The sequence below is a fragment of the Phaenicophaeus curvirostris genome, chromosome Z (assembly GCF_032191515.1).
Source record: "Phaenicophaeus curvirostris isolate KB17595 chromosome Z, BPBGC_Pcur_1.0, whole genome shotgun sequence".
Lineage (NCBI taxonomy): Eukaryota > Metazoa > Chordata > Aves > Cuculiformes > Cuculidae > Phaenicophaeus > Phaenicophaeus curvirostris.
The window spans coordinates 5,844,270-5,872,257 of NC_091431.1; the positions used below are offsets into that span (position 1 = coordinate 5,844,270).

Sequence of the window (27,988 nt, forward strand, 5' to 3'; positions counted from 1 at the left end):
CTGAGGGGAGACCTTATTGCTCTCTACAACTACCTGAAAGGAGGTTGTAGAGCGGAGGGTGCTGGCCTCTTCTCCCAAGTGACAGGGGACAGGACAAGAGGGAATGGCCTCAAGCTCCACCAGGGGAGGTTCAGGCTGAACATTAGGAAAAAAATTTTCACAGAAAGGGTCATTGGGCACTGGCACAGGCTGCCCAGGGAGGTGATTGAGTCACCTTCCCTGGAGGTGTTTAGGACATGGGTGGATGAGGTGCTGAGAGGCATGGTTTAGTGTTTGATAGGAATGGTTGGACTCGATGATGTGGTGGGTCTCTTCCAACCTGGTGATTCTATGATTCTAGTTTTGCAATGTGTTTCACAAGGTCAAACCCAATAAGGAATATATATACCAGAAATATTAAGGTTTGTTGTGTGGAGCTGGGTTTGTACGTTAATACAACTTTATTCTCTAGAGCAACTGCCGTAAGATTTAGGAAGGCAGTGTAGAAATCAGAGAATTCTGCTGTAGGCATATGTTATTTGATTATTGGTATTAGAATTGCCATAAATGGAAGCTTCATTGCCATTCAGAATGTGTTATTTTAAAATGCCTGGTTTAAATCTTCCTTTGCTTAGGTGTGGATTTTCATTGTGTGGCCTAAGTCATTACCTGTGAAGGGTGCACTATGTTAACACATTTACTTAAATTTTTAACATGTTATTCATGGCTCTAATATTTATTCTTGCTTTCAGATGTATCATGGCTTTTTCTACTTCATTTAGATGATGTTTGTGTGTGTGTATGCTTGTGTGGATCTGGAAGAATATTTTGAGAAAATACTGTCATATACTTGTTTTCTTCCTTAAGGCTTTCCTGGGCATTAGCCTTTAGAAGTGCTAGATTTTTTTTCTTTTTGAGTGATTTAATATGTGCATCTTACATTTTCAGTTTATGTAGAAGTAGAATGCTAACAAAGTGGCCCAATACTTTAATTTTTAAGTAGTTCTTAGTTAAGCAGAGCAACTATCAAGTCTGTTGAATATACATGAACCAAACTGATGTAGCATTAGGAGATCTTTTTTCAAGAAAAATTTGATCTTGCTTGTTTGATTACTTCATTTGATAGAGGCAATCCGGTTCTGGAACTACTTTGCCTAAAGTGATGTATGAACGCATAAAATTAGATGAAGCATGGAAACAGTCACAGGTGTGTTGGAAGTTGTGCCTGGCACAAGGAAGTTTGGCTAAAGTTGGAAATGTTAGAGAGAGTTGATGAGAAAGACTTAGCTGACAATTAAACCTATGTATGCAAGCAGTATCTTACAAATTCAGCATGTAGTGTAGATATACTGCTTCAAGAGACAGGCTTCATGTGAAAGTAAAAGTATAGTAATTAGGTTTTGTATGTGAGTTATTAAAGTCTCCCAAATGTGGCCTGGCATAATGATGCTCACTATGAAGTTTGTATCTGTAGCAGGATTTTACAGAAGTTTTTATGGTGTTGAGATAAAGCAGACTATGAGAGCCTGAAGTCTGGTATTAACTTCTCTGTTTCTGTCCACATAAAATTACGATCTATTGACTCCATCTAAATTTTATAATTGGTTGATGCTAGTTTTCCTGTGACTAGAAGTGCAGAGCCTGTCTCTTTGAAGAATTGTTAGAAGTAGGCAAGTAAATGATGCAAGTGTTACAGTTGTTCATCTCTTTGGAAGAAAGCTCTTTTTGGAAGGAATCACAAAATTACTGTAAATATCTCTCACTCAGAGGAAAATATACATTAGTAACTAATTTTTACCAAATAACTCTACTTGCTGTCTCCACTATGGAATATATTTTATATATTATGACCTCTTTGTTATTCAATCAAGCAATACAGGCAAAACATCCAGCCTGTGCATGGCTGCTCACTTTGGCCTTTACACCACATCATTAGTGAGGGTGTGTTTTTGTGAAGGATATTTAGCATTTTTAGAATCATAGGATAGCTTGCTTGGAAAAGGTCATTGAATCCAACTATACCTGTCCACTACTAAACAGTATCCCTAAGCACTTCATCTGTCTGTCTTTTAAATACTTCCAGGGGTGATGTCTCAACCACCTCATTGGGCAGTCTGTGCCAGTGCCTGATAACCCTTTCGGTGAAGAAATTTTTCCTCATGTCTGATCTAAGCCTCCCCTTTTATTGATGCTGAAAAAGTGAAGTCTCACTTGAGTCTCTTCTCTGTTACTCTGACCTGCAGATTCAGCTCATCTGAGGAGACTAGGCTGCTTGTTTGTTTTAAAGTGTTTTTTGGAAGGGAGTTTGTCTTTCCACTGGCAACTTAAAGTTGCTTCCCTTTTATCAAGATGGAGTGAAAGGGAGGGATAGAAAATTCTTCAGTGAGGCACTTACTAACCTTCAGTTAGTAGTTCGTCTGCGATGTACTGTGAAAACATGCCATCAGGTGTGCAAACTCACTGCTCTGACTGCTGCAGACAAGATCATGGATTATTTTTCCCCTCAAATTAACGTGTCCGTTTGGTTCACAGTGGGATGGAAGCATGTAGGAAGAAGAACCTAAGCTGATATTTCTGTTAAAGGCTTTGCAACAGAAAATTAATCTCTGGTGTTATTATGAATAGAATTGTTATTTCTAAATTAATTGTTAGGTTTCTCTTAAATTATCTCTCTCTGTAATGTCAAACAGATCAGATGTTTTATGAGCGCTGTATATCTGGGAGAGTTAGATATGAATATTCTTGGTACATTTACCACATCTTTTAAAGACTAGATTCTGCAATTAAATGAGTCAGACTACTAGCGTACCTTCTCCCATTTGCTGTCCTAGAAACTGAAAGCAGTAGTTGACCTTCTTAGGAAAAAATTTTAAAAAGTAGCCAAAGTGTTTGTCTTAATATTGGTGAGGACATATGCAAACTGTCTCTAGAAAGGAGAAAAAAACATATAGTACTATAGCAATGTTAAAAAAAAAATCCAACTTAATTCAAATAATGATCAAGTAGTTCTCAATTTAAGAAATGCCTTTTATTACTGAGCCCTTGCAAGCCTAGAGAGAGGCTTGCGGTGAGCTGGGCAAACAATTCTTGCTGTCTTCCTGACGTTGTTGTCTAATGAAAACTCATGCTTGTAAACTGGTATTTAATTAGCTGCCTTTTTATTTTAGGGAGAAAGGAAGAATAAAATTCTTAGAATGTGTGGAAAGTGGAGAAGGAATGCTTAGGTCATATGTAAGGCATAGGGGTGAGGTTTCAGAATTTACATTTTCACTTTTTCTGTTATTGCAGTTGGCAAGTACTGTTAATATTGGAAAAAATATTTAGGTAAATATAATATCAATTTGTCTTTGCATACTTGTAGAACATTTTTGCATTGGGTTTGGTTTTGCTTTCAACGACTGACTAAGATGACTTACCAGTTATACTGCTGGATAAATGCTGAGATGCTGAAAAGCATCTCTATAATGTCCTTGTACTTCAGAAACAGCTTGATCATCTACCTTCAAAAACAGTGGAGTTGCTAGCAGTTCTCCTACACCACATCCTTCCAGGAGGCATGTTATAATAAATAAACAGCTATAATTCTATGACTAGGTACGTGACTTTAGTATTGGTATCACAAGTTGAGTGGAATAGCGTTTTAGTTGAGCATTCAAATAATAGTGAAAGTATAATCAAAATCTTGCAGTGGTAAGAAGCTAGATTTTGTAACAAGGGCTGTCGACTTAGGATGGCTGTGGCAGACCAATTATTCTATGATGTCCTGACATAATGTTTTATTGTTTCTTTTAACATCAACACAGTTACATGCATGTTCATTTAAAAATACTCATTAAATCAAATTGAAGATATGAAGACAGTAGTACATTTGTAATGATGGTGAGTCCCTGTATTGTGAGAGGCTCAATGCCTTGCTAGTCATTTGATAGGTCAAGTAAAGCAATGGACTAGCTGATGAGCTTGAAGTTTGAAAGAGCTTTGTGTTTTGACTGCTCTGTTACCAAGTTAATGGTTGTCAGCAGAAAGGCAAAATCTAGGGAGGTGCCTTAGGAGCTGGTGATTAATGGTGTATCATTGTAGGTACAGGCACATGTCACTATTGGAGGCTGTAATTTTGTGGTATCATTTTTCTGCTGTGGAAGCTGTTTTAGTCACCCATCCCAGAGCAGTTCATTTTGTGCTGCAGTGAGCTACAGCTTCAGTTGTATGGATACAGGGCTTTTCTAATACAGACCTCTGCAGCCACTTGAATTATGTTTCTCTATATTGCTTGTTAACCTGCAATTGCTTCATTGGTTAACAGCATAATCCCACAAGCATTGCTATTACTGCATGAAGCCGTAGTGATGAGTTGGCCTAGAAAGGATGAATACTTCTTGAGAAGGCTACATACGTTTGCGTTTGGAATACACTAGAACTTGTTCTGAGAAAGCCAAATTGTCTTTCAGGTTATGGTTGATTTATAGACTCTGTGATAGTAAGTTCTGATCTTTGCAATTTGTTTATAAGATCTATCTGCTCATCATGGTGTTCTGTTGTAAATCCTCACAGTTAATTAATGTTTTCTGTGATATCTTCTAAGAAATTTGCATTTTCCTGTGTCAAACCTGTGACGTATTGAATGCTGTAAGTTATCAATGCAAGCAGTAAAATTTCATTTGGAAACAAATATTTTTTTTGTTGTAAATTAGTAATTCTATTAAATATGTATACATAACAGTGCATAATTTACAGATTTTTGTAATTTGTAGACTAACACCTAGACAACTTGTATTAATCTGTAAAAATTTTGCCATTGCATTACAAAATAGTAGATTATCTTTTCTGCCCTAAGATGCTTATATGAATTCTGAGCTGAATCACCTAGAAGAGGTTTTAAAAATGGTAGAGATTGGAAAATTATTTTTTCTGAAAAAGTCCATTGTGGTTTTTTATATTAGTGCATGTAAAATTACATATGAAATTGTGAGAATACATGTAAGTCCTTTAAGTTATCTGTCAAAATAATGTTTATAATGAAACCACAGAATAGCTACAAGTTCCTCAAAAAGGGCACCTGCTGGCAGTTGGATGTGCTGACACACCAAGTTTTTTCCCAGCCTTCTTGAAAAATGCAGAGATTTCTTCTGTTGAATAAATGCTAAGTTAAAAAACAAGCTGAAAGCCCCCACAACCAGACTTAGAGTGGTAGTGGGTTTTTCTTATGCCGTCCTTGTAAGTAAAAGGAAGGTTTGGCTTCATGAAAGGCTATCCTTAATACTTTCTACTGTTTGCTGTTTGAACATATTGCTGCTTTTGTTAAATTTTCTTTAATACATTTTACAATCAAAATATGCTCTCTAGGGATTCAATACCTGGGTTCTGACATGCTCGTGGTATTTCTAATGAATAAATTTTAATATTGATTCTGGGTGTTAATTAAATTCCAGTACCCACCTAAACAGTGATAGTTATCAGATGTCTAGTAATCATTTCCTTGATAAACTTCAATGATATTTATTTAAAATGTGACCACCCAAGGAGGCATAACTTAAGATATATGGTGGATGATGTGCGCTATTGCTTAGCTAAATAGGCTGAGCTTTACATGAGCCTGTTTTTTTATTGCAGATAGATTTAGTTTGTGGCAATTGTAAACTGTAAGAATTGGATTTTTTTTAGAGTATGTTTTTTATATTTTTTAGTTCTTTTAATGTAAAAATGATTTCCGGGACTCTTTGCTGCAATTAGATGTTGCATTTAAATTTATTGTCAAGATGAAATTTCATGGTTAACAATAATAAGCCAGAGAGGAATGAACACAGCCATGTTTTCTTTCCATCCCACACTAACACCTGTGCTTGTTCGTGGGCAGCTAACTTTGACTGAAAAGGTTTTTCAGCATCCTAACCTGGTCACGGCCTTCTGTTGTCAATGAACTTCCCAGTGCTGGGGAAACAGCAGGAACACATGATTAATTGCAAGGATCTAAAGAACCAAACTATTTCTTGAAGCACAGACAGCCTATAAACCAGTGCTCTATGAGCAGTACTTCCATAGCCAATATAAGCCAGCATGATGTCTTGCTGCTTCTTTAGTCCAGTCGCCTCTTCAGGTATTCCTACCCCTTCCTTTGCACTGTGTCCTGGCACTTTTCAACCTCTCTTTCAGCTGATGTTGTAATAACCTAACTCACTGTAGAGTGCTGGCAGGTTGGAGGATGGAGTGATCTCATAGAAAATCGCTCGGGTACCAGAAACAGTGCAAGATAAACAGCTCATGACAGTGAACAGGTGGGAATACAGAGGCAAGGGCTGTGGGAACCTTTCCTTCCATCAAAGCGATAAGGAGCTGTTTGGATCAAGTCATTGCATCCTGTAGAGATGCTTGGCCTTAGTCACAACATTTTCATGAAAATGCTTTTATGGAGGAGTGTTGCAAAAGTTTCAGGAACCTTAGCTGCCTTTCAGAGGTGTTGTGGTACTTCGTTTCATGTTGGAGTTTTGAAGCCAATGCTTGACTGTTTACTAGCAATCTTAGAGAGTAGACAGACTTAACTGGCAGCTAGGCACTGATTTTTGAAGCTGTTATCCTTTTACTCTTCTCTATTGGGAGTTAGAGCCTTGATTTGTCAATGTTCTTAAAGCATCTGCTTTAATTTTCAGTATGTTTTTCCTATAAATGTATGATCCACTATCAAATTCTTAGGCCAAGGGTTAGGTTTAAGAAATATACCATAGGTATATATAGGTATATATATACCATGAGTCTTGAGTTAGTTATGCTCAAAGTCCACTATGTCTAATCACAAATGCTGACCTTATCTGTGTATTTCCAAGTGTTTGTTCATATCTGGAAGGAATGGTGTATGGCAGACTTAGAGCTGTCAACCAACTCCTTTCTTTTCATGAGCATTTATTATTCTTCATCTTTTAAAATATAAACTGTAGTTGAAGAAGTAATAAGAGAAGTAAGAAATGTATCACAGCTGAACTTGCTATCATCTTAAGACAGAAGGAGGAGTTATGTGCTTGGCTTTTTTTTTCCTGAAAAGTAAGCTCACAGCAATAGTGGGTAATCTGTAGAGAAAGGAGGTGGTTTGGGGAAGAATTAAATGAGTAGTGCGTTTTTATTAAGCACTTTCCCTGTAACTGCTTTTGCTAGTAATCTTGTCTTCTATTTTTTAGTGTGAACCCAGCAAGCTTCTTTCTTCTGTTGTCAGTAACAGGCTTTTTACCATGGACAGATCTACTGAAACCACAGGTATGCATAAGAAAGATTTTTATCATAATTCTTCTTCAACAATGTGGGGGTTTTTATGTAAATATATTTTTTCTGTATTTTTTATCACCATGAGCGGCCTCACCAAGCCTGAACTGTAGTCTGACTCCAGCAGTAGAGCCACTGGAGCCTATCCAATGCAACAACAGTATTTAGGAGCTCCAAAACTGATCAGTTGAAATGCGGGGATAGGGGGAATCTCTATTTTCTGTAATTGTAATTGAGCTAGTAGCCTCTGTACAGGTTCTTAAGTGCCTGCTCAATTTTCTTGTAGTGGTGCATTTGAAAGGAACTGGTTTGGAAGTATTTCAAGACTGTAGGGGTTACAGAGGCAGAAGATGAATGTCCTGTATCAAACTCAGTTTGGTGGAACATAAAGAGTTAAGCGGATTACCTTGACTGTTTCTGTTCCTGTTTTCTGCCCCATTTAAGGACTTCTTAAGCAGCAGCACAGATAGTCCTGTGATTTGTTTTCAGGTGTTTTCCTGCCAGTCCTTGTTCCCTGACAAACTCTTCATGGATTGAGATGTATTTTTGCAACGGAAGTATTAAGAAAAATGATTTTTCTTCTTGATCTGAAGTTTCCTTGATCTGGTCACCACATATCTGCACAGATTGTTCTTCAGCAGAATGTTTTGTTTTGGGAGATGATGGGAAACCGAATAGACAGATGTAGGTTAAGGAAACTGGGTGTCTTTAAGCAATGTGATAGCTCAATGTGAAACCACAGCCACATGTTTCTTCAGATGTGTTAAACTAGTACTACCATCAAAAGAAATTTTTGTTCTGCCCTACTCCTTATCTTGAGAAAGATGAAGTAAGTGTATTTGGTTACATGTAGTTTTGACTCCAACAAATTGTTAAAAGTGAGAGAAAGTTGGGACTGCTTCCTCTAGAGGTACTTTCAGCTTAGATGGGCTTGAAGTATTAATGGCAAAAGGTTGCGTAAGTTAACTCTAAATTAAGTTAACTGGCTTAGTACATAGAGAACTAGCTGTCAGTAGTGGTTTCCAAGTAGTTAATTCTATAGTGGGACAAGGGGCAGAGCAGTTGACATCTTGATAAGCATGTAGGACTTACTTGCCTTATTTCCTATAAGAAATAAGGGGAAGAAGGAGTCTGAGGAGCTATCTTTCTTTTTGATTTCTTTGACTTGCACATGTTAGATTGTTCACGCTTGTGCTAATTAATTCAGTGTGACATCCAGGAGCTTCTGCTTGCCTTCAAACAGCATTAACTTATAACTTCAGTAATTTAATAGTTAAAATATATTTTTGGTATGTGTAGATGACATTTATGTGAGAAGAAACCTGCTAGAAAGGAATATAAGTTTGTATGGAGTCTAAGTGTCTGCTATTAATGACCTGCGCAACCACTGATCCTTCATCCTGGAGAACAAGTCTTATGAGGAGTGGCTGTGAGAACTGGGATTGTTTAGACTGGAGAAGAGGATGAGAGGAGACCTTATTGCTCTCTACAACTACCTGAAAGGAGATTGTGGAGAGGAGGGAGCTGGCCTCTTCTCCCAGGTGACAAGGGCACGGAATAAGAGGGAATGGCCTCAAGCTGCACCACAGGAGGTTGAGGCTCGACATCAGGAAATAATATTTCACAGAAAGGGTCATTGGGCACTGGCAGAGGCTGCCCAGGGAGGTGGTTGAGTCACCTTCCCTGGAGGTGTTTAAAAGACCGGTGGATGAGGTGCTGAGGGGCATGGTTTACTGATTGATGGAAAATGTTGGACTTGATGATCCAATGGGTCCTTTCCAACCTAGTGATTCTGTGATTCGTTGTGACATCCAGTGTGTCTAAATAATATTAAACTTTAAAATAAGATAGACGTTTATCTCCTAATAACTCTGAAAATACTCTCCTTGTCATTAATAACCCTATACTTTATTTTGGGTTTATATGATCTCTGTTGAGATCTATCTCTTTACCTAATACAACTTCTTCACCTGCAGCTGGAGGGCATTTCTGGTATGGTAGGTCACATATCTAAAATATGTTTTGGATTTCTTGATCTGAGGCTACTTACTTAGGAAATATATTTGTACCACTCATTAATCATGATTGGAATGAATTTTCCTTTGTGGCACCAGGCCCCATATTTCATTTTGTACATCAGATTTCTCTTGTCTTTTCCTCTCTGAAAGCATTTTTTACTTCCACCCAACAGACTATAAAATTTGGCAGATGTGATCACCTTGGGCATGCTTTAAAGAATTGTTGAATCAATTTTGAAATTTAGATGCCAGGAAAACCACATACTAACTTTGATGCAGGGTGATAATATCAAACAATAGCTAGAGAAAGAAGCATGGTTTAAAAAATGCTGAGGTCCGTATACTTTGGTTGATATGAGTGGTAGCTTTTATTGTTTATTTAGTGACTTAGCAAGTCTTCCACAAAACATAATAAAATTACAACAGGGAAAGAAGCCCTTTAAAAAGCATTTTTAAGTCAGGTGTTGGTCATTTCCCAGAGGCCAGATAATCTAGAGCTAGCATAAGCTTGCTGATGGGTAGAGTGTGAAACAGAAGATGCATGCTGCATGTACACAAGCTGAAACTGTTATGGTAAGCACTGTCCTTTTTAACTGAATGTGTGACCTGAAAATTCCTGTCAGACTCAGTGAAGATATAGAGAGAAAATACTGTGCTTTACACTTGGCTCCATCTTGTCATTTCTGATAGTGAGTCAGAACCCAGGTGGGTTCTATGAGAAACTCTTATCTTAAACTAAAGGTAAAATTCATGTTAGGTTTAATTTCCTGCTTTCTTTAGTCATGCAGTCCTTGACTTAGTAAAGTCAAGCACGTCTTGTCTGTATTGAACCTGAAAAGCAGATTTAATAAAACAGGGTGGGTTGTTAGGCTTTAGTAGTAGTATATTCTGTTGTGGCTTGGTGCTTTTATATATATAAATATATATATATATATAATATATGTCTATTTGTCTTGAAATGTCACGCCCAACAAGCACGCCAGATGTTCACATTTTTCAGAATGCACGTATAGCATGAAGCAATTTAAAATTTCTTGGTGGAAAAAAATCATGTATAACCCACTTTTCTGGTTTGTAGGTGGAGGAATTTGTTAACTTGGCTTATGAGAGTGTCTTGGTTGGGGCTTCGATCATCTAGCTTAGTTTCAGGCTTCCACCAGTAAGAAAAAAACCAACCCTGAAGATCCTTATGCAGAATGACTTGTGTGAACTGCTTCTCAGCCATAGACTGTATGGAAAACCTACAGCAAAATCTGAAATTACTTACTAAGCTCATAGAGATTTTTTTCCCCTAATTTTTTTGTGATTCTGCTTGTAAGGCTAAATGCAACACATAAGGTGTTACGGCTATCTTACATTGGAGCATAGCATATACGTAAAAGATTGCTGTTTCTTCCTTTAACTTACGTAGTATGCAGTTAGACATCAATAAAATTTCCATCAAATATTTTGTCTTTCCTCTCAGTTTAGGATTTGTTTTCATCAAGTCTCATAAGCCTCTGTTGCTTGTTTTAGGATAGTCTTTTAGTGGGACCTGTGGTTTGGCTAATGATTTAATTTTCACGACTTTAAGTTATTACTCCATTGTGTTAGGCTCTAGAACAATACGCCTGGTTCCAGATGTGGTTTTCTGCTTAAAATGGCTCTCAAGGACTCAGTGGCATCTCCTTGAAATGTAATCATTAGTCACTTACCTGTTATGGGATGCAAATAGGCATATGTTAAAAGAAAAGACAGCTGATGTGGAAGACTTTAGCATCTATATGGATTTTATGCCTCATTGCTGTTTACCCTTTTCAAAGACTTTTTAAAAAACATAGAAACATGTGGGACAGCAGGCTTTCTTTAATAAAATTAAAAGAAATTTGAGGTAACAACTGAATATAAATAAGAGATATATTGTGTGGGAAGATATGTTAGTAATAAAAAACCCCCAAAGGTATTACCTCCTAATTACTACTTGTCCTCCTTCTGTGTAATTAACATTTTGTAAATACGTTACATGGGCACTTGGGAAAAAGTTATTGGTCTCTCTGTCTGTAAGACTTAAAAAAATAATACCCACAAGAAAATAAACACACAAAAAACCCCCAAACCAAAGCAAACAAAACACACCACACTTCCGTTGCAGTGGAGATTTGGAACAGCTGAAGGGGCCTTCTTAAACTGCTTTGGTTATATATGAACTGTCATTTCTTCAGATTCAGAGAGCTATTGATAAGGCAATGTGGATGCTGAGACAGCAGTTTATCTCTTAGGTTTTGATATCTGTACTATGCAATAACTTTTCCTTGTTTGCTTGTCTGTCCCCCTCTCTAAAATATTTTAGAACTTGAGAATGAGAAGAAGAAATTTAAAAGAGACGAATTGCCATGCTCCCCTTCGCGTGTTCTTCATCTCCGTCAAATTCCAAATCACATTAGTGAAGCAGAAATTATTTCACTAGGCCTCCCTTTTGGCAAAGTAACCAACCTCTTGAGGCTAAGGCGAAAAAATCAGGTATGTAATTTTCAGTGTTTCATTTGTAAGAGTGTTTTGTGGAATCAAACTCTATAACTCCGTTAAGGGTTATAAAGCAGGTATGTGTTTATTCGCTGGCAGGTGTGAGGGGGTAATCCTCCTAACTCGCACACAGTATGGTCTAACAAGCAGATAGTTATAGTGTAAAGACATGCCAATTCATAAGCGCCTATTACATCTTTATGACCTTTCCCTGCTTCTTGTTATAATTAAATTCAAGAAGCTTCTCCCATACTCGTGCAGGTGCGGTGTCATGGTCTGGGGCTCAGGGCTGAAGTAGCCTTCATCTTCCTCATGATTCGTCCCTGAACCCAATCTGTGCACAGGTGCATTCTCATCCTGGTTGAGCTCCGAGACTGCAGAGACACGTGCAGTCAGCTTTCTGCTGTTGTGCACATTTCAGCTTTCCCTTATCAGTGAATGTCTGCGGATGAGCTCCTCCCTTATCAGCATCCAGGGTCTTCAAGGCCTTTACTAGCAGACAATGCGTATTTCAGCGACCTAAGCCTTCTAAGTTTTTCTAACTTTTCCCCGATATCATATGCCCGCACATCAATTCCCCCCTGTCTTTTAAACTTGGGCAAATTAGTTTGCCTCACAAATGATCTACTTTTTGAAGGGGGGTTGGATAGTATTTTGCTTGAAAAATACCTTTCAACACATACTCATGAGCACTAGACACAGAGGTCAAAATTGTTAGTTGTTGTAGCATTCTCCAATTCCAAACGAACAACACAGTAGAGAAAACAAAGCTAACTAAAACTAGCATCAACAGGACAATAATGGGGTGACGAAACTTATTTAGAATGCCAGTCCCAGTGGGGGACCATCCAAATAGCATGTCCCACCAATGATGGTTTGCATCTTCTTTACCCTTTTCAGGACCCTGTTCATTTCCTCTGTGTCATGGTGAGCTGTTTTCAGGGTCTTTCTCCCACATGATCAGATCCTGATGTTTCATTATTTGTTTTGCCAATATAAGATTCATTACATAGTGTATCGACTGATAAGATATGACTGGTGCTAAGTAAGAAAAGTCACACCTGACAATCTTAACAAAATTACAATGCAAAAATTAGAATGATTCTTGCTATCTGTAATTGTCTCATCTATTACTATAGAAATACAAGCAGTTCTTAAACATATACAGCCTAGGCCAATATATACAAGTATGGTCTTCTGTTTAGTGTCTGGATGGATCTCAAAGTGACAGATGGGTCACTGGAACCCCAAAATGGTGTATTATCTCTTGTATTAATGTTCTGGTTATCTCTCGAGCCTTGGCTGTTCTGGTAGGGAATGCCTCTGGCCAACCTGAAAAGGTATCGGTTAGTACTCACAAATATCAATACCACCCTTTTCTTGGAAGTTCTAAAATAATCAATTTACCATTGTCGTCCAGGCCCGTTGCCTTTCCCAATTTGGCCCATTTCCAGTGTGGGGGTATTTTTGGGATTAGTCTGGAGGCAAATGTCACACTGCTGAGTCACCTGTCTCACAGTAATGTATACATTTCTAGCTACAATTTCTCTAATCAGGCATTTCTACAGGACCTCTGCTCCCCAGTGCCTTTTTCTATGCTTCTCTTTACTAAAACCCATATGATTAATTTACCTTGTGAGGTGAGAACTCATCCCTCCTCATTACGTGACCCTTCCAGGTGTCAATACAGTCAATAGAGTATATGGGTTTGTCACCACCAGATAGGGGTCTTTATTATTTTATTTTACAGCTCATAAGTCCTGGACCACTTGATATGATCCATCAGTCTTACAGACAGGTATTGGCCGAATTTCTTCCCTGTCTTCTCTCTTTAGGGGATCTTAGTTAATTCTTACTGGCTGCCGCCCTTCTTTGATTTGACCTCAACAGGTGGAGCATTCTTTGCTTTTCCGGGCACATCAGAAGCCCATACCCCAGGGTATACCTGGTTCGTAATTTCCTCGTCGACCTTTCCTCGGGTGGGCACACTAGCTAGAGATAAGCTCATTAATTGTATGTATTGTTGATAATTTACCTCCAGAGTAATTTCCCCTTTTACAAATTTAATCACAGCCCCTAATTGTTCTACTAAATCTCTCCCCAAGAGTGCCTTCAGGGAAGTGGGGCATGTACAGGAATTGGTGTATACCCCATTGTTTCCCCAATTTGTATTTCAAAAGTTTGCAAAAATATGCCTTTTCTCTTTGGCCAGTTGCTCCCTTTACCATCATGTAGTCTTTTCCCAGGGGTATCAAAGCTTGGTTTAAAACTGAATATGTTGCCCTGGCATCAATTAAAATTCTACCTTATTTTACTTTTTCCCTAGCTTCATTATAATCAGAGGATCTGCTAGGGTGGATTTCCCAGATCTTCCTCAATCCTCCTTCACATGGGCCACTATCTGTCCTTTCTGATTACTCCGTTCTCTTTCATTTCTTTTTCACCTCATTCAACAATACTTGCAGGTTCCTATCTCCTATGGAATGCAGCTTTTGAAATTTACACCTGATATCCCCTGCTGAGTGACCCAAGAACAAAGAAACTAGTTGTTGTATTCCTACCTCTGACCCAGGATCCAGCAGTGTGCTGTGGTACATTGCGTCCCTTAATCAATCCAGGAATTCAGATGGTGACTCGGAAGGACCTTGCTTAACTGCATATAATACAGACCAATTTATTGGTTTGGGAATGGCTCTCTCCATCCCTTCTAGAATCCACCCCTGATATGCTTGCAGCCTTTCTTTACGTGCATTCCATTTGTATCCCACTTTGGGTCTTGAAGAGGGAAATAATCTTTAACGTTCACCCCTTCTCGTTTATAATAATCTTTGGCCAAATCCCGCACAGTCTTTAAGACTGTTTAATTGTTTCTCTGTCGCTGTCAAACACTCCAATAATAACTGTAGATCACCCCTATCAGGGTTGTGCTGTCTTACAATAAACAGAAAATATTTGGCTGCACTTACCGGATCATTCCGGTAGTCTCGGGCAACCTTTTCCATGCTTCTAAATCGACAGTGGAAAAGGTACTTTAATTAGCACTGGCTCTCCATCAGGTCCTACTGCCTCCCAGACAGCTGCCTGCAGGACCATTGGAGCAGACTTTTTCTGGTGTGGAAGGATACAGGGCTATCCAGAGGAGTGGGGGTCCTTTCCAAGTCAGAATCTTGTTCCTGTGATTGAGGGGAAGGCTTAAACAGATCAGTTAGATCCTGTTCTGGTGCCTGGCAAGTTTTGTTTAACTTTGTGCGCTTTTGAATGATGCTGCACACTGAACAACAATTGCCTCAGTTTACCTCCAGATTCTTTGTTATTTTCTCGCTCAGGGGTGAGTGCCAGAGAGTCCTGTGGGGGACACAATTCCACAGTCCCTTTTTCACTCCAGATTATTATGGAGGGTTAAAAACATATCCTTGTAAGACACTTCATCCGACTTTCCTTCTCTCCTCAAAACCAATATTAATTGTAAGATGGTGTTATAATCTATTGTCTAATTAAGTGGCCACTTTGCCCCGTCATCGAATTTGTAAAGCAGCCACCATTGATTACAATATTTAATAAGGGTCTTCTTGTTTTCAGTGCTCCCAGTTCCAAACAACATCCTTCCAATGTGTTAATACACACCCCAGAGGGCTCTTTTTGTTTTCCGTTTTTAGTTTCTTTAGTTTGCCTTTTCCTTAGTTTCACCTCCTTCTTTCTCAGTTTTCACTAAAACCTTTCTTTACACTGTTCTTTAACCCGTTCCCAGTCTTTCCCCTCAAGGTCCCAGATTTCTGGAACCAAACTTTCTTTTCCACTACTGATCATACTTTCCGTTAAATTACATTAAGTTTTGTCCTTGCCAATTAGGCAGTAGTTCAACCTTTCTTACATTACTGATAAACATAATATACACACACATATACCAAAACTGAATGTATTCTTCCCCAATTATACACAATAACACTGTCCACAGAAATAATCACACAACAAATTTTGGATAAATCTATAGTTGGCACTCTTAAAATTTTAAGGATAATTTCTCCCATCTTTTAATAAAGCCTATTTAGGAATCCCTATAATAGCCGGTTTTCTCATTATTCTTATGTGAATAGAATTGTTCATAAGCCAGTTTCTCCCTACAGAGATAACATGTTTAACTCCCGTGGACTCAGCAAAGAAGCAGAAGAGGGGGCACCCATACACACACACAGCTGCAAGCCTGGGTTTTTCCATTTCTTTTCCTTTTTGCTAGATATTTTCAAAACTAATTTGTAAGTTTTATAAATGTTTGAAGCTTCAAGCTCTTTGTCTCTGGCAGTGCCCCTTGCTTTTCAGAGTGAGCAAGCTGTCCTGCCTAGTTTTACCTGCATAGTACTTGAAACTCCTTGGTTGCACAGGTCGGCTACTTGAGCCCACCCCGGTGTACCCACTTCTCTCCCCACCAGTATCCAAAGTTTTAAATTCTTGCCAAACTCCAGTACTCTATCATACATTAAACAATTCATGGAGCACAGAACAAATTAACAACACACAACAATCAGAACTCCTCACTCACTTTGCAGCGATGCTGCATCTCAAACACACAGCCTTTCGTTTCAGGGCCAGCCCAACTCAAACAGTGTTAGTTGCGACCAGTCGAATTGGATCCACAAGTTCCGATGTTATGGATATCTAAACCACACACGGTACTGGGCACATACAACACTTGAAATGCAATGATAGCTATCCCCAGCCTCGGATGCCTTACAAGGTCTTGGCAAGCTATAGGAAATCCCTTCCCACAGCTACCTCACTATGCGTCCTGTTGGGCCCACCGGTTCCCAGGGGCGAGCAATCTAGCTCCTCGTCATCGCGTGTGGCGTCCCACATGCCCCAAGGTGGAAGATGTGGTTCATTTTATGCATCTTTTGGTATTGCATTTGGCTGAAATGATTGCAGCAATGTCTAAATATTTCATTGTCATTTCAAGATTTTAATATTTTCAAATATGTATGAATGTCTTAATATTTATTTTAAGTTTTTAATGTGAACCTCATGAAGTTTGACAAGGCCAAGTGCAAGGTCTTACATCTGCATCAGTAATTTCAATACAGCATGGTGGACAACGTGACTGAGAGAAGGACTTGGGGGTGCTGATTGATGAGAAGCTTGACGTGAGCTGGCAATGTGCTCTTGCAGTCCAGAAGGCCAACTGTATCCCGGGCTGCATCAAAAGAAGCGAGACCAGCAGGCCAAGGGAGGAGATTCTCCCCTTCTACTGCACTGTTGTGAGACCTCATCTGGAGGACTGTGTCCAGTTCTGGAATCCCCAGCATAAGAAGGATATGGAACTGTTAGAACATGTCCAGAGGAGGACTACAAAGATGGTCAGAGGGCTGGAGCACCTCCCATGTGAGGATAGGCTGAGAGAGCTGGGGTTGTTCAGCCTGGAGAATGGAAGGCTCTGAGGAGTTTTTATAGCAACCTTCTAACCTGATGGGGCTACAAGAAAGCTGGAGAGAGACTTTTTGCAAGGGCATGGAGTGATAGAATGAGAGGCAATGGCTACAAATTAGGAGGGGAAGATTTAGATTAGACATTAGGAAAGAAATCTTCACCATGAAGGTGGTGAGGCACTGGCACAGGTTGCCCAGGGAAGCTGTGGCTGCCCCATCCCTGGAGGTGTTCAAGGCCAGGTTGGATGGGGCCTGGGCAGCCTGATCTAGTGGGAGGTGTCCCTGCCCATGGCAGGGGGTTTGGAACTAGGTGATTTTTAAGATTCCTTCCAGCCCAAACCATTCTATGATTCTATAAATACTGGATTAAATAATGGTGTAGTAACTTAATAGTATTGCTACACATTATAATCACATTACATAGGAGTAAACAGATGATGAAGAGCTACATTGGCACTATTGATGTCAACATATGTCCTGAAACAGCCTGACTGATTAAGTGATTAACAAGTATTTGTTTTTAATGTGAAATAAGTTGCTTAATTTTTAAAAACGTCCTCTTTAGATGTGATGGGGTAGTTCACGCAATCACTTAATACAGAAATCCTAAAAATAATAGACATTCATTCGAAAATTGTCTAGTGCACTGATCTGGGTTAATATAATGCACAAACTGGTAGATGTGTAGTGTTCTGTTCCTACTTTTTCAGTCAGTATTTGTATCTGCTACGGAGGTAATAGTGCTTGGACTAAGGAATCTAATAATCATTAGCAGCTTGGGATTTTTAGCAGCATCACTTTCCATATATTGTACCTATCCCAGCTCTTCTTTAATGACTTATTTTACTTAAAATATAAGACTTTTAAAGAAAACTCACATATCAAATGAAATCAAATATCCCCATAAACAAGCACACACCAATGCATTTTAATGCTCAGCAAATCAGTATTGTGCTTTCACTCAATCTTGTTCTACTGAGAATGGAATTGGGTGTAAATGGTACAGTGATGCTTTACTCACTCCTGTAAAGACAACAACACTGAGAACTGCTGTGTATTGATTGCAGGCGTTTTTGGAAATGGCTTCTGAAGAAGCTGCTGTTGCTATGGTGAACCACTATACTACTTCTACACCTTACCTCCGCAGTCAGCCTGTTGATATTGAGTATTCCAATTACAGAGAACTCAAGACTGACACTCTACCAGGTCATGCTGTAAGTATAATATTTCTGTTTAACAGGATAGAATTGGACATGAGTTGTGTACTGGCTTTGGCTAGGGTAATTTTTGTCATAGTAACTTGTGATAATTGCATAGCATCAAGGCTGTTTTTGTTTCTCACGCTGCCTGGACAGTATGAGTGTACAAGAAGTTGGGAGGGGACTCAGCTGGGACAGCTGACCCTGACTGCGCAAAGGGCTATCCTACACCACATGATGTCAGGTACAGCAATGAAAGCTGATGGAAGAAGGAGGAGGCAGAACATTTAGAGTTATGCCATTTTTCTTCTTGAGTCACCATTATACATAGTGGTGACCTGCTTTCCTGGAAATGGCAAAATACCTGCCTGCCTATGGGAAGCAGTAAAGGAATTTGTTATTTCACCTTGCTTGTATGTGCAGCTTTTGCTGAGGACATAACTTCGTCACAGTACTACATTTTGAAAAGAATATGTCTGCATAGTGCTCTCAGAGGTACTCTGCAGTACTTTTTGAGGAAAGTCCATCAGAAAGAAGTGTCGAGACTTCCCAAGTCCCCTTGAGGCAATTTGAGGAGTGAGATTCAAAGGTGTTTTTTGTGATTGATTGTTTGGCTCAGAAAAGAAGAGCACTGTCTGCACCTTTAAGCTTATCCTCAGCAAAACTTAGTTCCTGAAGAGAATGAAATCTTAATAAAGCAGAGCAAATAATTCTTGGTGCACTGGCTGGTTGTTAGTCTAATATAATATTGTCATTATATTGATTTGCTGGAAAATCTCTAGCATGACAAAAGTTTATTGAATCAAATTGAGATTGTGTCTATATGGCATTACAAAGTAGTAACAGTAACTAAAAGAGAGTCATAATTTTGTGAAAGTTTTATCTGGGGAGGGGGAAGGGAAAGAAGAGGTATGATTAACATATTAGTGTAAGATTTGAACTGATAATCAGATGACAGGAATGTGGTTTTTGAATATTGCATTTTAAATGCATTTTACATGCTTATCATTTTACGTTATCTATGTTTAGATATGAATAATTTGTAGCATGTGAGGTCATTGTGATTTCTACTGTGTCATCATTTCAGAGAACCCAAGCTGCATTACAAGCTGTGAGTGCTAAGCAGTCTGGAAGTGTGGCTTTTACAAGTGCTTTTGCTGCTGAAGGTGTGATCCTTCCAGGTGAAGGTTCTATTCTTCGAATCATTATTGAAGATCTTCTCTACCCTGTCACTTTAGAAGTGCTGTATCAGGTAATGAGGATGGCTAAAAAAAAAAATAAAATAGTATCTATTCCAAGGTTGCCATTATAAATCCATCAACAGAATGGACATTCCTCAACATGTTTCAGATAAGTGTCTTTCATTAATGCGCTGTTCTTGCATCCCACTGTTAATTGGGATGTTTTTACAAGAGCCTGCAGTCCTGGAAGAAGATTTTTGTGGCTCTACTAGCATTTCAAACAACAGTTGATTGTTACCGACACTATTTTTCCCCTTTACCTCTTACTATTTCCTCTTTCTCTGTATCTCCCCCCCTAGTGATAGTGATTAACTAATATACTAGTTGTCACTTTTATGTAGTAGTTTCCCTGATTTAAACTTTTCTTTGTATATATGAGTATTGCTGTTTCACTGTTGAGCTCATGGAAATGCTATGTCAACTATTCAGGATTACTGGTGCACTCACAATAACCTGCAAACAAACTTCTGTGGTTATGGGAGATGTAATAGTTTAATAGCATAACAGCAATTCCTGGAACTAATATTGTGTGTGGTTTTTGCTTGTGTTTTTTTTTGTTTGTTTTTTACTAAGCAAGCCATGGAAGAGAAGTCTTATGTTAATTTACTTTAATTTGATTAATGTTTACTTCAGCGCAGCAGAACTATATTTTTTCAGCCTTTGAATTGCCCAACGACCCTCATTCCGCTTTTGTAACAAGTCTAAAAGATTAAGCAATATTTGAAAAGGGAGGTAATTTGGAGTTCTTAACAGAGAACTATCTCCTCTAATTAAAGCTGTGCTTTGTGCACGATAGCTACAATATAACATTTGTTTTTAAGTGTGGTAATGTTAATGGAAATGAAAATTTTCACTGGGAAGTATGGCATCATGTGGAATAGTGGTAGGCAAGCTGTTATACGAAACTTTTTTATTGTATTTTTTATGTTGTAACTGCTTGCCAAGCAGCTAACCAATTTTATTCACAATACATCTTCAAGTATTAATTATAAGAAACAGAATATTCATTGCTGCCTTTGCAGAAGCAAAATTGATATATACACTGGGGTTTAGGTTTAGCATCAAAGAGAGTACATTGACTTAAATTATCTTAAAAAGAATTGTTTAGTCTTGTGGATTATCACAGAAAAGCTTGTGATCAGGAGCTGTCTCTAAGCCTTCCTTAAGGGGAAGTGCTTTGTGAACAGGAACTCAATAGCTAATTTTAAATTGCTGTGAAAGTTTTCTATTCTGTCTTCTAACAAAATTATGACTACAGCATAAAAAAGCTTCTTTCTGAGAGACTGAAAAACTGGGGATAAAGCATTAGGACAGTGTGTCTTCTATCCACAAAGCTAGGTCTATTAGGCTGGCAAGAGATGCTTGCCCTTATTTCTGGCCTTTCTTTCCACTCCAGGCTTAATATTTATCAGGGGGTGACTTTGCATGAATTCTAACAGGTTGTTCTAAAACCATTGATACTTCCAAACTCACTTTTCCTCTTCCGCTGTTAATTTGAACATAGTTTCTCTGCATTTGCATGATAGCTATACTTTTGTCTTCATTCTTTGTGGCTTTTCTTTAGTACAGACACCTTCATGGAGTGCAAACTCTCATTTTGAATGTGTGTGTGTGTGTATATATATTTAATTTCAACTTTTAATGTTTTTTTTTCTGAGAAGCTTGCATTTGCAATAAATGAAATACCATTCAGCTGTTAATTAGAAGGTTAGGTCCCAAAATCATAGAATCATAGAGTGGAAGGGACCATGAAGGTCATCTAGTCCAACCTCCTTCAGTGAGCAGTGGTGTCTTTAAACAGATCAGGTTACTCAGGGCGTCATCCAACCTGAACTTGAATGTTTCAATGGATGCAGCATCTACCACTTCTCTGGGCAACCTGTTCCAGTGTTTCACCACCCTCAGCATAAAAAATTTCTTCCTAATATGTATCACAGAATCACTAGGTTGGAAGAGACCCACAGGATCATTGAGTCCAACCATTCCTATCAATCACTAAGCCATGCCCCTCAGCGCCTCACCCACCTGTCCTTTAAACACCTCCAGGGAAGGTGATTCAACCACCTCCCTGGACAGCCTGTTCCAGTGCTCAATGACCCTCTCCATAAAGAATTCTTTCCTCATGTCAAGCCTGAAACTCCCCTGGCAGAGCTTGAGGCCATTCTCCCTTGTCCTGTCCTCTGTCACTTGGGAGAAGGGGCCAGCTCCCTCCTCTCCAGAACCTCCTAAACCTCTCTTTTGTTACTTTAAAACCATTACACCTTGTCCTATTACTACAGGACGTGCTAAAAAGGTTTTCCCCATCTTATAAGTCCTCTTTAAGAACTGACAGGCTGCAATAAGGTCTCCTTGGAGTCTTCTCCAAGCTGAATAACCCCAACTCTCTCAGCCCCTCTTCATAGGGTAGGCGTTCCAGGCCTTTGGTCACTTTTGTGGCGTTTCTCTGGATGTCTGCCTACAGATCCATGTCTCCCTGTGCTGAGGGCTCCAGAGTTGCACACAGGGCTCCAAGTGTGGTCTCACCAGAGCAGAGTAGAGGGCCAGAATCACTTCCCTTGACCACATTGTGCTTGCAATAGGTCCTTGTCTTATTTCTTTCCTTCTTTGACTTCTAGTTTAGATAGTGGATCTAAATGATTATTTTTTAGGCATATCAACTGTTTAAGATGTATTTTTGGTCACCAAATTTGCAGAATTTGTTTGGAGCACAAAACTTAAAGGTAGGTGCCTCAAAAGAGCATTTGCAGTCTCATCTTAATGGACTCATGAAACCATTTGTCACACCTCACCTTTGAATATCTACAATTTCTCTGCAGGAATTTGACAAATGCCTCTTTAGGCTGACCTTCACTGCTTTTAATTTATCAGTCATTGCTAAATCTTTAAAGAAATCCTATCTTTCTTCCCCATCTTTTGTACTCTCTTTTAAAAATTTTTCTTTTACCTGAAAAAAAATTCCGAGTTCACTCAATTTCTGTTCAGCTCTCACAAAAGAAATAATTTACAGAAGTTTATATGAAGTATTAAAATGCTAGTTTTCATTGTGCATGAAATATTCATTGTTTCTGAAAGTCTATGCTTTTTTTCCTTCTCAGATTTTCTCTAAATATGGAACTGTCTTGAAGATTATCACCTTCACTAAGAACAATCAGTTCCAAGTATTGCTCCAGTATGCTGATCCAACGAATGCATATTATGCCAAAATGGTAAGTGTAGTGTATTCAGCTTGATTTCTATTCTTTTGTTTGTTTTGGGTTTTGTTTGTTTTCTTTTTCTCCGGGGCAAATGGGGATTATTAGGGATAACTTTATGACTTCTCATCATTCTAACATTCTTGTTGCATATGAGTAACTTTGATACTCCTCTATCATCAAGTGCAAACATAAATGTATGGTATGATACCCTATGAGCCTGCCAAAACAAAAATTGGAGCTCTCAGTAGTGATGAGTGGTGGTAGTTCTAGTTGACCGAAAAGTCTTCTTGCCTTTCAAACTAAATGCAATATTTTTATGTGAGGTTCAGTACTAAGATTAGTGTAGTTCAATGCACAGAGATTAGATGAGTGTTGCATGTTTTACTGGTTTGAATCTCAGGGAGAAATTTATAGTATTTGATGGTTTCACTTCTTGCTTTTAAACTAGTTGTACCCAGATTTTTAAAATGCATGTCCTCAGTAATGAAGAAAAGTGCACCTACTTGAGGTTCATTTTCTGTCATGGGTCAGCCTTGGCTGGCTGCCAGAGACCCGCCAGTATGCTCTCAGTCTCCTTCCACAGTAGGATCGTGTTGAAATTAAGATAACAAAACTTGTGAGTCAAGGTAAGGACATAGAGATTGCTCACCAATTGCTGTCACAACCATGAAAGACTTGACTTAGGGAAGACTGATTTAATTTATTGACAGTTAAAAATAGAGTAGGATAGTGAGGGGAAAAAAAAAAAAGAAAAGCAAAACCACCTTCCCCGCACCTTTAATCCTCCTTTCCAGGCTCAACTTCATCCCCAATCCTTCCGCCTCCTCCCCCTGTGTGGTGCAGGGAGATGGGGAATGAGGTTTGTGATCACTCCGTAACACTTTGTCTCTGCTGCTTCTTCTCACACTGTTCTTTTGCTTCAGTGTGGGTTCTCCCCACGAGATGCAGTCCTTCACAGACTGCTCCAATATGGGTCCTTCCCATGGGCTGCAGGTGGGTGTCTGCTCCGCTGTGGACCTCTGTGGGCTGTAGGGGAACTACATGCATCACAGTCATCTTCTCAAAGGGAATCTTTGTTCTGCTGCCTGGCCTACCTCCTCCGCCCCCTTGTTCTCCAACCTTGGTGTCTGTAGGGTTGTTTCTCTCTCTCAGCTGCTGCGCAGTGGTTTTTTTTAGCTTTCTTAAACATGTTATCACAGAGGCGCCAGCAGTGTTATGACTGACTCTGCTTTGGGCAGTGGCAGATCTGTTTTGGAGCCAGCTGGAGCTCACTTTGTCCAGCACAGGGCAGCCTCTGGTCTTTTCTCACAGAGGTATAGGCATCCCCCCACTACTAAAACCTTCCCATGTAAACCCAATACATTTTTTTTCAAAGCAGCTTTTAGAATGTTTCCTTATAATAAATATTTTAATTTCTATGAAATTATGTGAATTTCCTCAGTGGGGAGTAGTTTGATAATTAAATATTAGTTGCTGAGACCTCAAAGATTTGTGCAGGATGGACAGCCGTGTTACAAGTCGTCATGTTATAATACTTGAATAAAAATAAAGACAGAAGATAAAATACTTACTTGCTTAAAATTAAGCCTGGGACACTTTGTATTTCTCTTTAACCTGTGTTGAGAGTTCTCATAGAAGGTGTTCTGCTAAGCATTAAGTGGTAATTAGAATTCAGTTTTTTCAAAAAAATTGCAAAAAGACTAGAGTGAATGGAAATTTTACTGTACTTTTGTTATTGAAGTTGACTTTATTCTCAGCTTTAGAATTAAAGGCACATAATATTTATCTATTACTACTTGCACTTTAGTCCAGTAAGTAAATTCACTATGTATTTTAGAGATTAAGTATATACTGGAAATTAGTAGAAGTAGTTGGGATTATAGCCTGTTTGTTAGCAATAACATCTTTTTTGAAAGAACAGTATAAATAATAAATTATATGTTATTAAAGATTTCACAGAAGTTATAATTTCAGTCTTGATTACACTAAATAATAACAAGTATGTTGAGTGGAGTGTGTTTTTTTTTTTTAATCTTCATCCATCATGGCAGAAAATACTACTTCAGCAATCGTTGTAGGCGTAGCTGCTCTTAAAAGGGTAGATTTTTATAGAATCATTTAGGTTGGGAAAGATCCTTAATATCATTGAGTCCAACTGTAAACCTAGCACTGCCAAGATGTATCTGTAATCACCACATCTACCCTTTTTTTTCAAATACCTTCAGGGATGGTGACTCAACCACTTACCTGGGCAGCCTCTGCCAGTACTTGGTGAAACCCTTCTGGGAGAAGAAATTTTTCCAGTCTAAGCCTCCCCTGGTACAGCCTGAGGCTGTTTCCTTTCATTCTATCATATTTTGCTTGGGAAAAACCTCCTTTCAGGTAGTTGTAGACGGTGATAAGGTCTCCCCTCAGCCTTCTGTTTTCGACACTAAACAACTCCAGTTCCTTCAGCCTCTCCTCACAGGACTTGGGCTCCAGACCTTGCACCAACTAATTAATGTAAGGGACAGCTCTGTGCAGTGAAAAAATCACCAAATTAATATTGCTACTAGCATCTGATATCATGTGCTGAGTGGGAGTCAAGTAAGACTAGAAGCACAGCTAGAAAGACAAGTCATACGTAAAGCTATGTTGTGTCCATTGGCAGAAGGTGACATAGTACTAATCAGTGGACTACACCACAATGCTACACAGAATGTTTAGTAAATGATAGTGGTCATATACTTGTTGACTTGGTGCCTTAAAGCAGCATCTTAAAAACAAGATGAATTTCTATTTGGATACAATTGCAGGGTGCAAGTAAAATAAACATACAGTAGTGGCTGGCTCTGTTTTGTCACTGAAAAAGTAGTAATTTTTTTTCAGGCTCTGGACGGCAAAAGTATCTACACTGGGTGCTGCACTCTGCGTATCGATTTCTCCAGGTTGGCTAGCCTTACGGTAAAGTACAACAATGACAAAAGTAGAGATTTCACTCGCCTTGACCTTCCTTCTGGTGATAGGCAGCCAGCCCTGGACCCCTCCTTAACTGCCTTTGGTAAGAAACTTTTGCTTTTAGTGATAAAAACACCATAAGATCATTGTGCTTTTTACGTTGCATTTATGTTTTGACTTCGTACCAAGTTCATGGAAGGGTACATTTTGTGTACATTTGTATGAAAGCAGAGAGTCCTACTCAAGATAAACATATGTCTGAAACTACAACATAAGGGATGCTCTTGGGCAAATTCAAAGTGTTGTCAAAAAGCTACATTTGTAAAATGCTCTGTAATTATATCATTGGTACAGGTAGTAAAATAAAAGCTGGATGTCAGAATGGTCAGTGGCAGTCACATAAAATTGACACTGGTTACCTAAAACTGTTTTGTTTTGGTTTTGATATAAAAGATATACTGCACTATTGACAACCATATTTTTTTAAATGTTTTGCATTTAAAGAGTTCCCTCACCAAGTGAGCGTAAGCGGAAATACATCTATTAGCTTGCTTTGAAAGCTAGCTGACATCCATGAAGCAAATGATTTTACACATAAAAAAAGCGACAAAGAATTCCAGCTTTTTCTACATTAGCTAAGCTTGACGATTTTTACATGCCTTATTTTGGTATCAGTGTGCAACATGCAGGTCTTATTTGGCAGAATAGAAGTGGCTTATCTACTTTTTCGTTAATGTTTCTATTACCATTCTTGGATTGTGAATCAGTGATTAATACTTGTATTGCCAGAACTTGTCAGTATAATGCACCAGTGTGTGTATTTCAAGAACACAATGACTTGTTTTCGTCTGATAAATGCATTCAGTTGTTTGTATAAGAGACACTTTGTTACTACAGATAAGAGGAGGTGTAATGTGATGTAGTATTCATGCATACTTGATCTGTGCTTTCTGTTTAATTTGTTAGTTTTGTAATTCATAACAGATACTTCTTATGGTTTTGTATTATCCCTGTCAATAACCATTTGTTAGTGAATGTAGCTATTGTAGTCATTGGTGGAGATCTGACTAGCAAACCAGACGTATTGCAAGGGTTACAGGTTGTGTTTGCTGATTATACTTGTCTCATTTAAAAAAATATAGTATACTAACATATGAAACAATTCTGATTTGTATCTGCCTCTCAGAACACAATTTTATATGCTGCCCTGGATAACACTTAATTCCATATACTACTGTGAAAATCCCTGAGCTGTCTTAAAGCTGAGACTATACTTAAATTGATATTCCAGATCTGCTTAAGATTGCCAGGAGAACCATGAAAAACAGTGTTTATTTCTGAAGTAATACAAGCTGGGAAAGTACATCTCTCTAAAAGGGAAAATTCACAGAATCACAGAATAACCAGGTTGGAAGAGACCCACCGGATCATCGAGTCCAACCAATTCCGATACTTAATGCATCTCAATAGCTAGTAAAATTTATAATTTGTGATTAATTGTAGTTGTTTGTATTATCTAGCCCATGTTGGTTTTAGAAATATCTGGAAAACAGTTGTATCTCTTCATTTCAAAATGTATTTTAGTGTTATTTACTTCCAGAAAATTTCTAGAACACATTTCCATTGTGTGAATAAAAACTGTTGAACATTGTACTACAGGTATCTTAACTTTAAAGAGGCATTAATCTATGCTATGCTTTCTTATTCAAATTTGTCGAAATTACATTTTGCCATAACACCATTTTAAAGAGGGGCCTTCAGGCCAATCAGAATATTTGCCTTCAAAAGTGGCTGCAAATTGTCTTTGTAAAACATAGAATCTTGGATCTCATAGTGAGAGTTTTTAACCCTAACACTTTATAAAAGATGTAATCATTGACTAAGGTTAGAATAGCAACACTGGAAGCTGATTTTAGTTGCTGAAGTCTTTTCTGTTTTCTAAAAACTTGAAAATCCATTTTAATTAGTTGTGTCTGCTTTCTCTAGGCACCCAAAATTTCCTTTTTCCAGCATATGCAGGGGCTGCTGGTTTTGCCCCACCCTTGGGTTTTGCTCAAGGTGCTGGTAAGTTTCTGTTTTCTGAAAATATGGTGTTTGCATTTGGAGCTAGTGGTCTCTCTGAATACACCTGTGTTCAGAGCTAGTTGTTCCCAGGTGCAGTAGTCAGAACACAATGCTACTTTCAGTATTTCTGATTCTCTTTCTCATATTATTTATTTATTACTTTCTGTAATAAAAAAAAATCCTGATATA

At 38.5% G+C, this 27,988-nt stretch overlaps 1 protein-coding gene across 1 annotated transcript in view; it reads left to right on the plus strand.

Annotated features, from left to right (window-relative positions):
* PTBP3 (polypyrimidine tract binding protein 3) overlaps positions 1–27,988 on the plus strand; it is a 48,812-nt gene that overhangs the window by 8,154 nt on the left and 12,670 nt on the right. The window contains exons 3-9 of the mRNA XM_069879906.1: positions 7,146–7,221; positions 11,575–11,744; positions 18,232–18,378; positions 19,451–19,615; positions 22,700–22,810; positions 25,667–25,838; positions 27,722–27,799. Of these exons, the coding sequence (XP_069736007.1) occupies positions 7,146–7,221; positions 11,575–11,744; positions 18,232–18,378; positions 19,451–19,615; positions 22,700–22,810; positions 25,667–25,838; positions 27,722–27,799 (919 nt within the window). The remainder of the gene's footprint in view (positions 1–7,145; positions 7,222–11,574; positions 11,745–18,231; positions 18,379–19,450; positions 19,616–22,699; positions 22,811–25,666; positions 25,839–27,721; positions 27,800–27,988) is intronic.